General features: G+C 43.7%; 1 protein-coding gene across 1 annotated transcript in view; it reads right to left on the bottom strand.

Annotated features, from left to right (window-relative positions):
- Positions 1-1,394: 1,394 nt before the first annotated feature.
- Positions 1,395-14,316, bottom strand: part of hpda (4-hydroxyphenylpyruvate dioxygenase a) — a 32,855-nt gene continuing 19,933 nt past the window's right edge. The window contains exons 10-14 of the mRNA XM_046329872.1: positions 13,111-13,273; positions 11,852-11,923; positions 9,171-9,293; positions 8,771-8,887; positions 1,395-1,684 (exon numbers count right to left, since the gene is read on the bottom strand). Coding sequence (XP_046185828.1) covers positions 1,598-1,684; positions 8,771-8,887; positions 9,171-9,293; positions 11,852-11,923; positions 13,111-13,273 — 562 coding nt within the window. The 3' untranslated portion in view covers positions 1,395-1,597. The remainder of the gene's footprint in view (positions 1,685-8,770; positions 8,888-9,170; positions 9,294-11,851; positions 11,924-13,110; positions 13,274-14,316) is intronic.

Consider the following 14,316-nt stretch of genomic DNA (forward strand, 5'->3'; position numbering starts at 1 on the left):
AAACTCAACGGAAAAGTAATCAGAACAATATAACTACGGCGATGACCAGTACAATGAAATATAACACTTCAAAATCTATGAAACATCCCTGAAACATTTTGGTTGGGTGATTTTATTATCCTTTTCTCTGTGTCCTTTTCTGTTTTTGATGATTGTTTTTTCGAATGCATACTGTGCTGAAATGGCCTTGGAAACGGGATCTGTCAGTATATTTCTGGATACTTTGTGTACAAAAAGAGAAAGACAAAAACATAAATGAAATAAAGTGTTGTATTTTATATATAATAGAACATTTCAATATGGTGATATGTCAATAATATATTTATCCATTTTATTTTATTTTTTTTTTGGTCCAGGTTTTGAAAAATACTACATGTTTTCTGTATAGAAACAATATCTATATGAAACTATGTGCCATCACCTGGCTTCATTCCAATTATATGCAAATAAATTATTTTGAAGTAAAAACCTCTGGTGCTGAATATGGTTTAAATTGTATGTTAAAAAAAAATACCTGTTTTTTTGTCGTTGTTGCATTTATCTGACAAATCCCATAAAACATCATTCAATTCATCTACATTTCAGACATGTATCAGAATTATCATTGTGTGGTTCGCTGGCAAGATATATATCAGAATTATCATTGTGTGGTTCTCTGGCGAGATATATATCAGAATTATCATTGTGTGGTTCTCTGGCGAGATATATATCAGAATTATCATTGTGTGGTTCTCTGGCGAGATATATATCAGAATTATCATTGTGTGGTTCTCTGGCGAGATATATATCAGAATTATCATTGTGTGGTTCGCTGGCGAGATATATATCAGAATTATCATTGTGTGGTTCTCTGGCGAGATATATATCAGAATTATCATTGTGGTTCGCTGGCGAGATATATATCAGAATTATCATTGTGTGGTTCGCTGGCGAGATATATATCAGAATTATCATTGTGTGGTTCTCTGAGATATATATCAGAATTATCATTGTGTGGTTCTCTGGCGAGATATATATCAGAATTATCATTGTGTGGTTCTCTGGCGAGATATATATCAGAATTATCATTGTGTGGTTGTCTGGCGAGATATATATCAGAATTATCATTGTGTGGTTCTCTGGCGAGATATCAGAATTATCATTGTGTGGTTCTCTGGCGAGATATATATCAGAATTATCATTGTGTGGTCTGCTGGCGAGATATATATCAGAATTATCATTGTGTGGTTCGCTGGCGAGATATATATCAGAATTATCATTGTGTGGTCCGCTGGCGAGATATATATCAGAATTATCATTGTGTGGTTCTCTGGCGAGATATGTATCAGAATTATCATTGTGTGGTTATATATATATATATATTCTGCCATTTAACTTACAAAAGATAAAAGGTGGAAAGCTGAGGCATTTAATCGCAGTGATCGTAGAATAGAGACATTTCACAGATTGCTTTCAACAACTTGTCCCATACATTTATCAAAATAGGTGCTACATCTCTGTTCTAAATCTCTTTAAGCAAAGCCCTACAACATCGGACATTCAGTACAACTTATTGAACTTGGCTTTGTTGGTGTGGCCGTACAATGGTGGTGTGATATTAGTTGTAAACGGTGAGGTTGCCCCTAGCATCCTGGTCCTTCTCAATGGCCTCGAACAGAGACTTGAAGTTTCCTGCCCCGAAGCCCTGTGGTGGGACACACACACACACACACACACACACACACACACACACACACACACACACACACACACACACACACACACACACACACACACACACACACACACACACACACACACACACACACACACACACACACACACACACACACACACACACACACAGGGGTCAATCGATGAAATGTATTTATTAAAGATCTGTTAAATCATCAGTTCAATTTTCTAACCACTAGGCTACCTACCTCCTCTACACTCTAACCAATAGGCTACCTACCTCCTCTACACTCTAACCAATAGGCTACCTACCTCCTCTACACTCTAACCAATAGGCTACCTACCTCCCCTACACTCTAACCACTAGGCTACCTACCACCCCTACACTCTAACCAATAGGCTACCTACCTCCCCTACACTCTAACCACTAGGCTACCTACCACCCCTACACTCTAACCACTAGGCTACCTACCACCCCTACACTCTAACCACTAGGCTATCTACCACCCCTACACTCTAACCACTAGGCTACCTACCTCCTCTACACTCTAACCACTAGGCTACCTAACTCCTCTACACTCTAACCACTAGGCTACCTACCTCCTCTACACTCTAACCACTAGGCTACCTACCTCCTCTACACTCTAACCACTAGGCTACCTACCACCCCTACACTCTAACCACTAGGCTACCTACCACCCCTACACTCTAACCACTAGGCTACCTACCACCCCTACACTCTAACCACTAGGCTACCTACCTCCTCTACACTCTAACCACTAGGCTACCTACCTCCTCTACACTCTAACCACTAGGCTACCTACCTCCTCTACACTCTAACCACTAGGCTACCTACCTCCTCTACACTCTAACCACTAGGCTACCTACCTCCTCTACACTCTAACCACTAGGCTACCTACCTCCTCTACACTCTAACCACTAGGCTACCTACCTCCTCTACACTCTAACCACTAGGCTACCTACCTCCTCTACACTCTAACCACTAGGCTACCTACCTCCTCTACACTCTAACCACTAGGCTACCTACCTCCTCTACACTCTAACCACTAGGCTACCTACCTCCTCTACACTCTAACCACTAGGCTACCTACCTCCTCTACACTCTAACCACTAGGCTACCTACCTCCTCTACACTCTAACCACTAGGCTACCAGAGACTTGAAGTTACCACCCCTACACTCTAACCACTAGACTACCTACCACCCCTACACTCTAACCACTAGGCTGCCTACCACCCCTACACTCTAACCACTAGGCTGCCTACCACCCCTACACTCTAACCACTAGGCTGCCTACCACCCCTACACTCTAACCACTAGGCTACCTACCACCCCTACACTCTAACCACTAGGCTGCCTACCACCCCTACACTCTAACCACTAGGCTGCCTACCACCCCTACACTCTAACCACTAGGCTGCCTACCACCCCTACACTCTAACCACTAGGCTGCCTACCACCCCTACACTCTAACCACTAGGCTACCCTACCACCCCTACACTCTAACCACTAGGCTACCTACCTCCTCTACACTCTAACCACTAGGCTACCTACCTCCTCTACACTCTAACCACTAGGCTACCTACCACCCCTACACTCTAACCACTAGACTACCTACCACCCCTACACTCTAACCACTAGGCTGCCTACCACCCCTACACTCTAACCACTAGGCTACCTGCCGCCCCTACACTCTAACCACTAGGCTGCCTACCACCCCTACACTCTAACCACTAGGCTGCCTACCACCCCTACACTCTAACCACTAGGCTACCTACCTCCTCTACACTCTAACCACTAGGCTGCCTACCACCCCTACACTCTAACCACTAGGCTACCTACCTCCTCTACACTCTAACCACTAGGCTACCTACCTCCTCTACACTCTAACCACTAGGCTACCTACCTCCTCTACACTCTAACCACTAGGCTACCTACCTCCTCTACACTCTAACCACTAGGCTACCTACCTCCTCTACACTCTAACCACTAGACTACCTGCCTCCTCTACACTCTAACCACTAGACTACCTGCCTCCTCTACACTCTAACCACTAGGCTACCTGCCTCCTCTACACTCTAACCACTAGGCTATCTGCCTCCTCTACACTCTAACCACTAGGCTACCTGCCTCCTCTACACTCTAACCACTAGACTACCTGCCTCCTCTACACTCTAACCACTAGGCTACCTACCTCCTCTACACTGTAACCACTAGGCTACCTACCTCCTCTACACTGTAACCACTAGGCTGCCTACCTCCTCTACACTCTAACCACTAGACTACCTACCGCCCCTACACTCTAACCACTAGGCTACCTACCACCCCTACACTCTAACCACTAGGCTACCTACCACCCCTACACTCTAACCACTAGGCTACCTACAACCCCTACACTCTAACCACTAGGCTACCTACCACCCCTACACTCTAACCACTAGGCTACCTACCACCCCTACACTCTAACCACTAGGCTAGCTGCCCCCCCCTACACTCTAACCACTAGGCTACCTACCTCCTCTACACTCTAACCACTAGGCTACCTACCACCCCTACACTCTAACCAATAGGCTACCTACCGCCCCTACACTCTAACCACTAGACTACCTACCGTCCCTACACTCTAACCACTAGGCTACCCTGCCACCCCTACACTCTAACCACTAGGCTACCTACCTCCTCTACACTCTAACCACTAGGTTACCTACCTCCTCTACACTCTAACCACTAGGCTACCTGCCCCCTACACTCTAACCACTAGGCTACCTACCTCCCCTACACTCTAACCACTAGGCTACCCTGCCGCCCCTACACTCTAACCACTAGGCTACCTACCACCCCTACACTCTAACCAATAGGCTACCTACCGCCCCTACACTCTAACCACTAGACTACCTACCGTCCCTACACTCTAACCACTAGGCTACCCTGCCGCCCCTACACTCTAACCACTAGGCTACCTACCTCCTCTACACTCTAACCACTAGGCTACCTACCTCCTCTACACTCTAACCACTAGGTTACCTACCTCCTCTACACTCTAACCACTAGGCTACCTGCCCCCCCTACACTCTAACCACTAGGCTACCTACCTCCCCTACACTCTAACCACTAGGCTACCCTGCCGCCCCTACACTCTAACCACTAGGCTACCTACCACCCCTACACTCTAACCAATAGGCTACCTACCGCCCCTACACTCTAACCACTAGACTACCTACCGTCCCTACACTCTAACCACTAGGCTACCCTGCCGCCCCTACACTCTAACCACTAGACTACCTACCGTCCCTACACTCTAACCACTAGGCTACCCTGCCGCCCCTACACTCTAACCACTAGGCTACCTGCCGCCTCTACACTCTAACCACTAGGCTACCTACCTCCCCTACACTCTAACCACTAGACTACCTACCGTCCCTACACTCTAACCACTAGGCTACCCTGCCGCCCCTACACTCTAACCACTAGGCTACCTACCTCCCCTACACTCTAACCACTAGGCTACCCTGCCGCCCCTACACTCTAACCAATAGGCTACATTCCCCCCCTACACTCTAACCACTAGGCTACCTACCACCCCTACACTCTAACCACTAGACTACTTGCCCCCCCCTACACTCTAACCACTAAGCTACCTACCGCCCCTACACTCTAACCACTAGGCTACCTACCGCCCCTACACTCTAACCACTAGGCTACCCTCAATCAGAGTTCCGTGTCATTTGTAACGGCTGAAAGTATGAAATCACTGACAGCTTTTTGGTTATCGTCAAGGAGAAGGTCTATGGCGTCTTTGGTGTTGACTTCCTGAGACCGTGGCTACTGACTTAAACACTGCCCCAGAGTGGTATGTTCGAACGCCAGCTCGCCCCAGGACACTTTCATTTAAATGAGCTCCAAGTAAAATCATGTAAATATTTGAAAGCGTAATAAAAAAAAGATCAAGACGGTAAAGAGAAACATGTTGGCGGTTTCTCCCACGGTTCCTTTGGTGTGGTGTACCTACATGTTGAGTTTCAGGCATAACCTCTGCACATCACTAGACTGTGAAACGTGTGACTGATGGAGCCTGTTCTAACAGGTATTGAGCAGGGACTTTATAAAATATATATTTTTTTTTTACCTGTATTTAAGAAGGCGAGTCAGTTAAGAACCAATTCTTATTTTCAATGACAGCCTAGTGGGATAACTGGCCTGTTCATGGGCAGAACGACAGATTTGTACATTGTCAGCTCGGGGGGTTTGAACTTGCAACCTTTCGGTTACTAGTCCAACGCTCTAACCACTAGGCTACCCTGCCGCCCCACTTGGTTAGAAACCCAAACGAACAGGGTGAAACCCAATCCACAACTCTACCTCAGTTCCAGGTCTCTCTGCTACAGTCGGTCTTTAATCTGCACCTGTGATAGATTTTCTTATCGTTTATGACTCTGTCTCTGGGTGGCAGCCGGTAAACAGGTGTTAACACGCGCGAGCGAACACACCGGTTTTATACAAGGGTGGGGACTTTGTGTATGTGTGAGAGAGAAAGAGAGAGACAGAGACAGAGACAGAGACAGAGAGAGAGAGAGAGAGAGAGAGAGAGAGAGAGAGAGAGAGAGAGAGAGAGAGAGAGAGGGAGGGAGGGGGAGAGAGAGGGAGGGAGAGAGAGAGAGAGAGAGAGAGAGAGAGAGAGAGGAGAGAGAGAGAGAGAGAGAGAGAGAGAGATGGAGGGAGGGAGAGAGAGAGAGAAAGAAATGGGAGCTATTGGGCAACACTCCCCCTATAAAGGGCTGGGAGAGAGAGAAATGGGGGCTATTGGACAACACTCCCCCTATAAAGGGCTGGGAGAGGAGAAATGGGGGCTATTGGACTACACTCCCCCTATAAAGGGCCGGGAGAGGGAGAAATAGGGGCTATTGGACAACACTCCCCCTATAAAGGGCTGGGAGAGAGAGAAATGGGGGCTATTGGACAACACTCCCCCTATAAAGGGCTGGGAGAGGGAGAAATGGGGGCTATTGGACAACACTCCCCCTATAAAGGGCTGGGAGAGGGAGAAATGGGGGCTATTGGACAACACTCCCCCTATAAAGGGCTGGGAGAGAGAGAAATGGGGGCTATTGGACAACACTCCCCCTATAAAGGGCTGTGTGTGGGAGAGGGAGAAATGGGGGCTATTGGACAACACTCCCCCTATAAAGGGCTGGGAGAGGGAGAAATGGGGGCTATTGGACAACACTCCCCCTATAAAGGGCTGGGAGAGGGAGAAATGGGGGCTATTGGACAACACTCCCCCTATAAAGGGCTGGGAGAGAGAGAAATGGGGGCTATTGGACAACACTCCCCCTATAAAGGGCTGGGAGAGAGAGAAATGGGGGCTATTGGACAACACTCCCCTATAAAGGGCTGGGAGAGAGAGAAATGGGGGCTATTGGACAACACTCCCCCTATAAAGGGCTGGGAGAGGAGAAATGGGGGCTATTGGACAACACTCCCCCTATAAAGGGCTGTGTGTGGGAGAGGGAGAAATGGGGGCTATTGGACAACACTCCCCCTATAAAGGGCTGGGAGAGGGAGAAATGGGGGCTATTGGACAACACTCCCCCTATAAAGGGCTGGGAGAGAGAGAAATGGGGGCTATTGGACTACACTCCACCTATAAAGGGCTGGGAGAGGGAGAAATGGGGGCTATTGGGCAACACTCCCCCTATAAAGGGCTGGGAGAGAGAGAAATAGGGGCTATTGGACAACACTCCCCCTATAAAGGGCTGGGAGAGGGAGAAATAGGGGCTATTGGACAACACTCCCCCTATAAAGGGCTGGGAGAGGGAGAAATGGGGGCTATTGGACAACACTCCCCCTATAAAGGGCTGGGAGAGGGAGAAATAGGGGCTATTGGACAACACTCCCCCTATAAAGGGCTGGGAGAGGGAGAAATGGGGGCTATTGGACAACACTCCCCCTATAAAGGGCTGGGAGAGGGAGAAATAGGGGCTATTGGACAACACTCCCCTATAAAGGGCTGGGAGAGGGAGAAATGGGGGCTATTGGACAACACTCCCCTATAAAGGGCTGGGAGAGGGAGAAATGGGGGCTATTGGACAACACTCCCCCTATAAAGGGCTGGGAGAGAGAGAAATGGGGGCTATTGGGCAACACTCCCCCTATAAAGGGCTGGGAGAGGGAGAAATGGGGGCTATTGGACAACACTCCCCTATAAAGGGCTGGGAGAGGGAGAAATGGGGGCTATTGGACAACACTCCCCTATAAAGGGCTGGGAGAGGGAGAAATGGGGGCTATTGGACAACACTCCCCTATAAAGGGCTGGGAGAGGGAGAAATGGGGGCTATTGGACAACACTCCCCTATAAAGGGCTGGGAGAGGGAGAAATGGGGGCTATTGGACAACACTCCCCTATAAAGGGCTGGGAGAGGGAGAAATGGGGGCTATTGGACAACACTCCCCTATAAAGGGCTGGGAGAGGGAGAAATGGGGGCTATTGGACAACACTCCCCTATAAAGGGCTGGGAGAGGGAGAAATGGGGGCTATTGGACAACACTCCCCTATAAAGGGCTGGGAGAGGGAGAAATGGGGGCTATTGGACAACACTCCCCCTATAAAGGGCTGGGAGAGGGAGAAATGGGGGCTATTGGACAACACTCCCCCTATAAAGGGCTGGGAGAGGGAGAAATGGGGGCTATTGGACAACACTCCCCCTATAAAGGGCTGGGAGAGGGAGAAATGGGGGCTATTGGACAACACTCCCCCTCTAAAGAGATAGCAATAGATATGTATACAAGTGAAACTGGGCCACTTTTATAGGTAGTTTTAATTTCACCAAAAAATAATATTTTGACTATGAGAATCTGGCATTTGTGGTTTTTAAATGAAATGTATTTGAGAATGCCTCGTAATCAGAGGGAAAGCTAATTGACTTCTGGTCTCCTAGTATCTGGTAAACTTACAAAGTGGTTGTGACGCTGAATGACTGAGAATCTGGCATTCGTGGTTTTTAAATGTTTTTGAGAATCCCTCATAATCAAAGGGAAAGCTAATTGACTTCTGGTCTCCTAGTATCTGGTAAACTTACAAAGTGGTTGTGACGCTGAATGACTTCCAAAAAAAGGGTTGGTCGGTCCTGCACGGGTTTGGTGAAGATTTGGAGCAGGTAGCCCTTGTCATCGAAGTCAACTAAGATTTTCAGTTCCTTGACTCAGCCAAGACAGACAGAGAGAGAATGAATAAGGACATTTGGACACTGAGCTTAAAGTATCGGCTCTGATTTAAATTACACTCAGGCTCTCTCTCAAGTTGTCTGTCCTCGATTCCTTGTGCCTTGCTTCTTAAAGCGGTCAGAGGGGAGGAACCTAGGACTTTTTCCTTCAATACGTTTTGAGAACGGATCGAGAGGAGAGGATGTGAGGAATCGAAGAAAGTTGACTTGAGAAAGAGCCCGCAGTATGTGATTAAAGACATGACGCTCTATATACCTGTAGCCTCTTGAGGTCCTCCTTCACCTTGATCTTGGATGTCTTGAGGTTCTCCCTCAGGCTCTCATAGTAAGCATCAGGGGCTGCCAGGAAGTCCATCCCCCGGGCTCGGAGGTTCACGATCTGTTATAAGACAGGGTAGATGATCTTTAGCCTGTCACTACTTGCTTAACTCAAGAGAAGAAGACGGGGTGAATGAAGCTGATGGTTATGCAGTATTTCCAATGGCTTGCATTTTGCCCTGAGACATAGCTGTATGCCATGGAGTAGGAGGAGTATACAGCTATGTCTTAGGGCAAGTCTTGCCTGTGCTTGCTTACTTAGAATGTCTCCGTTAAAACCTCATAAGGATCGGGCACTTTTTTTCAATTTTCGCCTAAAATGACTGCCCTAACTCAGGCCCTGAAGCAAGGATATGCATATTCTTGTTACCATTTGAAAGGAAACACTTTGAAGTTTGTGGAAATGTGAAAGGAATGTAGGAGAATAAACACATTAGATCTGGTAAAAGATAATACAAAGAAAAAACTATTGTTTTTTGGGAATTTTGTACCATCATCTTTGAAATGTATTATTCCAGCCCAGGTGCAATTTAAATGTTGGCCACTAGAAGTGTACATGCATAGTTTCAAGACTTATCCAATGAACCATTGCATTTCTGTTCAAAATTTTGTATCAAGACTGCCCAAATGTGCCTAATTTCTTTATTAATAACTTTTCATGTTCAAAACTGTGCACTCTCCTCAAACAATAGCATGGTATTCTTTCACTGTAATAGTCTAACTGCACTGTCCAATTTACAGTAGCTAACAAGAATTTAAGCTTTCTGCCCATATAAGATATGTCTATGTCCTGGGAAATGTTCTTGTTTACTTACAACCTCATGCTAATCGCATTAGCCTACGTTAGCTTAACCGTCCCGCAGGGGACCTACCAATCCTGAAGAAGTTTTAAAGCTATGAATCTGCATGGATTGTAAATATTCAACTGATATACAGTACCTTTCAGAACGTATTCACACCCCTTGACTTTTTTCAGTATCGTGTTACAGCCTGAATTTAAAATGGATTACATTGAGAGTGTTGGGTACCTAATAATCCATAATGTCGTAGTGGAATTATGTTTTTCCAAAATGTTTACAAATTAATAAAACGTGTGAAGTTGAAAAGTCTTGAGTCAATAAGTATTCAACCCCGTTAAGGCAAACCTAAAGAAGTTCAGGAATAAAAATTAGCTTTAACCCTAACCCTAACCCTACAAATTAATAAAACATGTGAAGTTGAAAAGTCTTGAGTCAATTCAACCCCTTTAAGGCAAACCTAAAGAAGTTCAGGAGTAAAAATGTGCTTTTACAAAATCACATAATAAATTCCATGGACTCACTCTGTGTGGAACAATAGTGTTTGACATGATTTTTTGAATGACTATGTCTGTACACCACACATACAATATATGTATTTCGAGCAGTGAATTTCAAACACAGATTCAACCACAGGGAGGATTTCTAATGCCTCACAAAGAAGGGTACCTAATCGGTAAATAAACAAATAAGAATTGAATATCCCTTTGAGCATGGTGAATTTATTAATTACACTTTGTATGGTGTATCAATACACACAGTCTCTACAAAGATACAGGTGTCCTTCCTAACTCAGTTGCCTGAGAGGAAGGAAACCGCTCAGGAATGTCACCATGCGACCAATGGTGACTTAAAAACAGTTACAGAGTTTAATGGCTGTGATAGAAAACTGAGGATGGATCAACAACATTGTAGTTACTCCACAATACTAACCTAATTAACAGACTGAAAAGAAGGAAACCTATACAGAATAAAAAATATAGTGTCTTTACTTTAGTGCCTTTGCAACAAGGTACTAAAATAATACTGCAACAAATGTGTGCAAAGCAATTCACATTTTTTCCTGAATACAAAGTGTTATGTTTGGGGCAAATCCAATTCTCCATATTTTCAATTATAAGTGGTGGCTGCATCATGTTATGAGTATTATTGTAATCATTAAGGACTGGGGAGTTTCTCAGGATAAAAAAAGAAACAGAATGGAGTTAAGCACAGGCAAAATCCCAGAGGAAAACCTGGTTCAGTCTGCTTTCCACCAGACTCTGGGAGATTGTTTCACCTTTCAGCAGGACAATAACCTAAAACACCAGGCCAAGTCTACACTGGAGTTGCTTACCAAGAATATAGTCAATATTCACGAGTTAGAGTTTTGACTTAAATCTACTTGAAAATGTAAAAATGGTTCTCTAGCAATGATCAACAATCAATTTGACAGAGCTTGAGGAATTTAGACAATAATGGGCAAATGTTGCACAATCCAGGTGTGGAAAGCTCTTAGAGATTTAACCAGAAAGACTCACAGCTGTAATCATTGCCAAAGGTGCTTCTACAAAGTATTGACACAGTGGTGTGAATACTTACGTCAATTAGATATTTCTGTATTTTATAATCAACAAATTTGCAAAAAATGTCTAAAACAATGTTTTCACTTTGTCATTATGATATATTGTGTGAAGATGAGTGAGGTGAAAAATCGATTTAATCCATTTTGAATTCAGGCTGTATCAACAATATGTGGAATAAGTCAAGGGGTATGAATACTTTCTGAAGGCACTGTAATGTTGTATTTATTTCTTTGTCAGAAAATATATGATTGACTTACAGCTTGAATGATGTCGGATGTGTTCAGGGCGATGTGCTGGACACCAGGCCCTCCATTGTAGTCACAATACTCCTGTTGAAATAAGGCCACAATCAAGTTAAAATACTGACACACACATAAACACAGGCGGCTAGATAAAATACCTCATGATAAGCTGTAGACCACACTATTTACCAAGAGAGTTTTCATCTATATTTTTCGTAGTGGTCTATTTACCATCACAAACCGATGATGGCATTAAGACCTCAATCAAAGAGCTGTATTGGGCCATAAGTAAACAAGAAAACAAGTAAATGCTCATCGAGAGGCGGCGCTCCTAGTGGCCGGTAACTTGAATGCCGGAAAACTGAAATCCGTTTGACCTTATTTCTAGCAGCATCTGTGCAATTAGAGGTGAAAAAACTCTAGACCACCTTTACTCCACACACAGAGACACGTACAAAGCTCTCCCCTGCCCTCCATTTGGAAAAACCGACCATAACTCTATCCTCCTGATTCCTGCTTACAAGTAAAAACTAAATTAAGAAGTACCGGTCACATGCTCAATACGGAAATGCTACAAGACTGTTTCGCTAGCACAGACTGGAATATGTTCCGGGATTCGTCCGATGGCATTGAGGAGTCTACCACCTCAGTCACCGGCTTTGTCAATAAGTGCATCGACGACGTCGTCGCCACAGTGACAATACGTACATATCCCAACCAGAAGCCATGGATTACAGGCAACATGAGCTAAAGGCTAGAGCTGCTGCTTTGAAGGAGTGGAACATTAATCCGGTATTTTATAAGAAATCCTGCAAAACACTCCGACGAATCGGCAATACAGGACTAAGATCAAATCCTACTACACCGGCTGTGACGCTCGTCGGATGTGGCAGGGCTTGAAAACTATAACAGACTACAGAGGGAAACCCAGACGCGAGCTGCCCAGTGACGCGAGCCTACCAGATGAGCAAAATGCTCTTCTATGCTCGCTTCGATACTAGCAACACTGAACCATGCAGGAGAGCATCAGCTGTTCCAGATGACTGTGTGATCATGCTCTCCGTAGCCAATGTCAGTAAGATGTTTAAGCAGGTTAACATTCACAATGCCCAGACGGATTACCATGAACCGTACTCAGAGCGCTGACCAGATGGCAAGTGTCTTCACTGACATTTTCAACCTCTCGTTGGTCACGTTCTGACCTTTATTTCCTTTGTTTTGTGCCCCCCCCCACAAGTACACACACAAAGAGGTTAAAGGGTCAGGGGACAGACCTGGATTTGCGACTTCTTCACGCCAGGAGCAGGTTCGTTGATTGGCATCTTGACGGTCTCCTCATAGTTGGTCACTACGATGGACCTCAGGGCGCTGTATTGTGTGTGCATCTGTTTGTCGTCTATCGACCAGAACCGGTGGAACAGCAAGCAGTTCTGATACCTGGAGACAGTGGTTCCGTTAACACATTGGTTACAAATATATTACTCTTAAGGTGAATCAATTATTTGATGACGTAAATATATTTAGTCAAGTTTTATCTAAAAAAATATATTTTTTAAAGTTCTCTAGCTTCAACTGACGTATTTTGATGGTGATTTAAATATATATATGTTACTTAGATTGACGCAGTGCGTATGTTATGTATGGGATATTAATATGTTATGTATGGGATATTAATATGTTATATATGGGTTATTAATATGTTATATATGGGTTATTAATATGTTATATATGGGTTATTAATGTGTTATATATTAATATGTTATGTATGGGATATTAATATGTTATGTATGGGTTATTAATATGTTATGTATGGGTTATTAATATGTTATGTATGGGTTATTAATATGTTATATATGGGTTATTAATATGTTATATATTAATATGTTATATATTAATATGTTATGTATGGGTTATTAATATGTTGTGTATGGGTTATTAATATGTTATGTATGGGTTATTAATATGTTATGTATGGGTTATTAATATGTTATATATGGGATATTAATGTGTTATATATGGGTTATTAATATGTTGTGTATGGGTTATTAATATGTTATATATGGGATATTAATGTGTTATATATTAATATGTTATGTATGGGTTATTAATATGTTATGTATGGGTTATTAATATGTTATGTATGGGTTATTAATATGTTATATATGGGTTATTAATGTGTTATATATTAATATGTTATGTATGGGTTATTAATATGTTATGTATGGGTTATTAATATGTTATATATGGGTTATTAATATGTTATATATTAATATGTTATGTATGGGTTATTAATATGTTGTGTATGGGTTATTAATATGTTGTGTATGGGTTATTAATATGTTATGTATGGGTTATTAATATGTTATATATGGGATATTAATGTGTTATATATGGGTTATTAATATGTTGTGTATGGGTTATTAATATGTTATATATGGGATATTAATGTGTTATATATTAATATGTTATGTATGGGTTAT

This window comes from Oncorhynchus gorbuscha, linkage group LG02, assembly GCF_021184085.1.
Source record: "Oncorhynchus gorbuscha isolate QuinsamMale2020 ecotype Even-year linkage group LG02, OgorEven_v1.0, whole genome shotgun sequence".
Taxonomy (NCBI): Eukaryota; Metazoa; Chordata; class Actinopteri; order Salmoniformes; family Salmonidae; genus Oncorhynchus; species Oncorhynchus gorbuscha.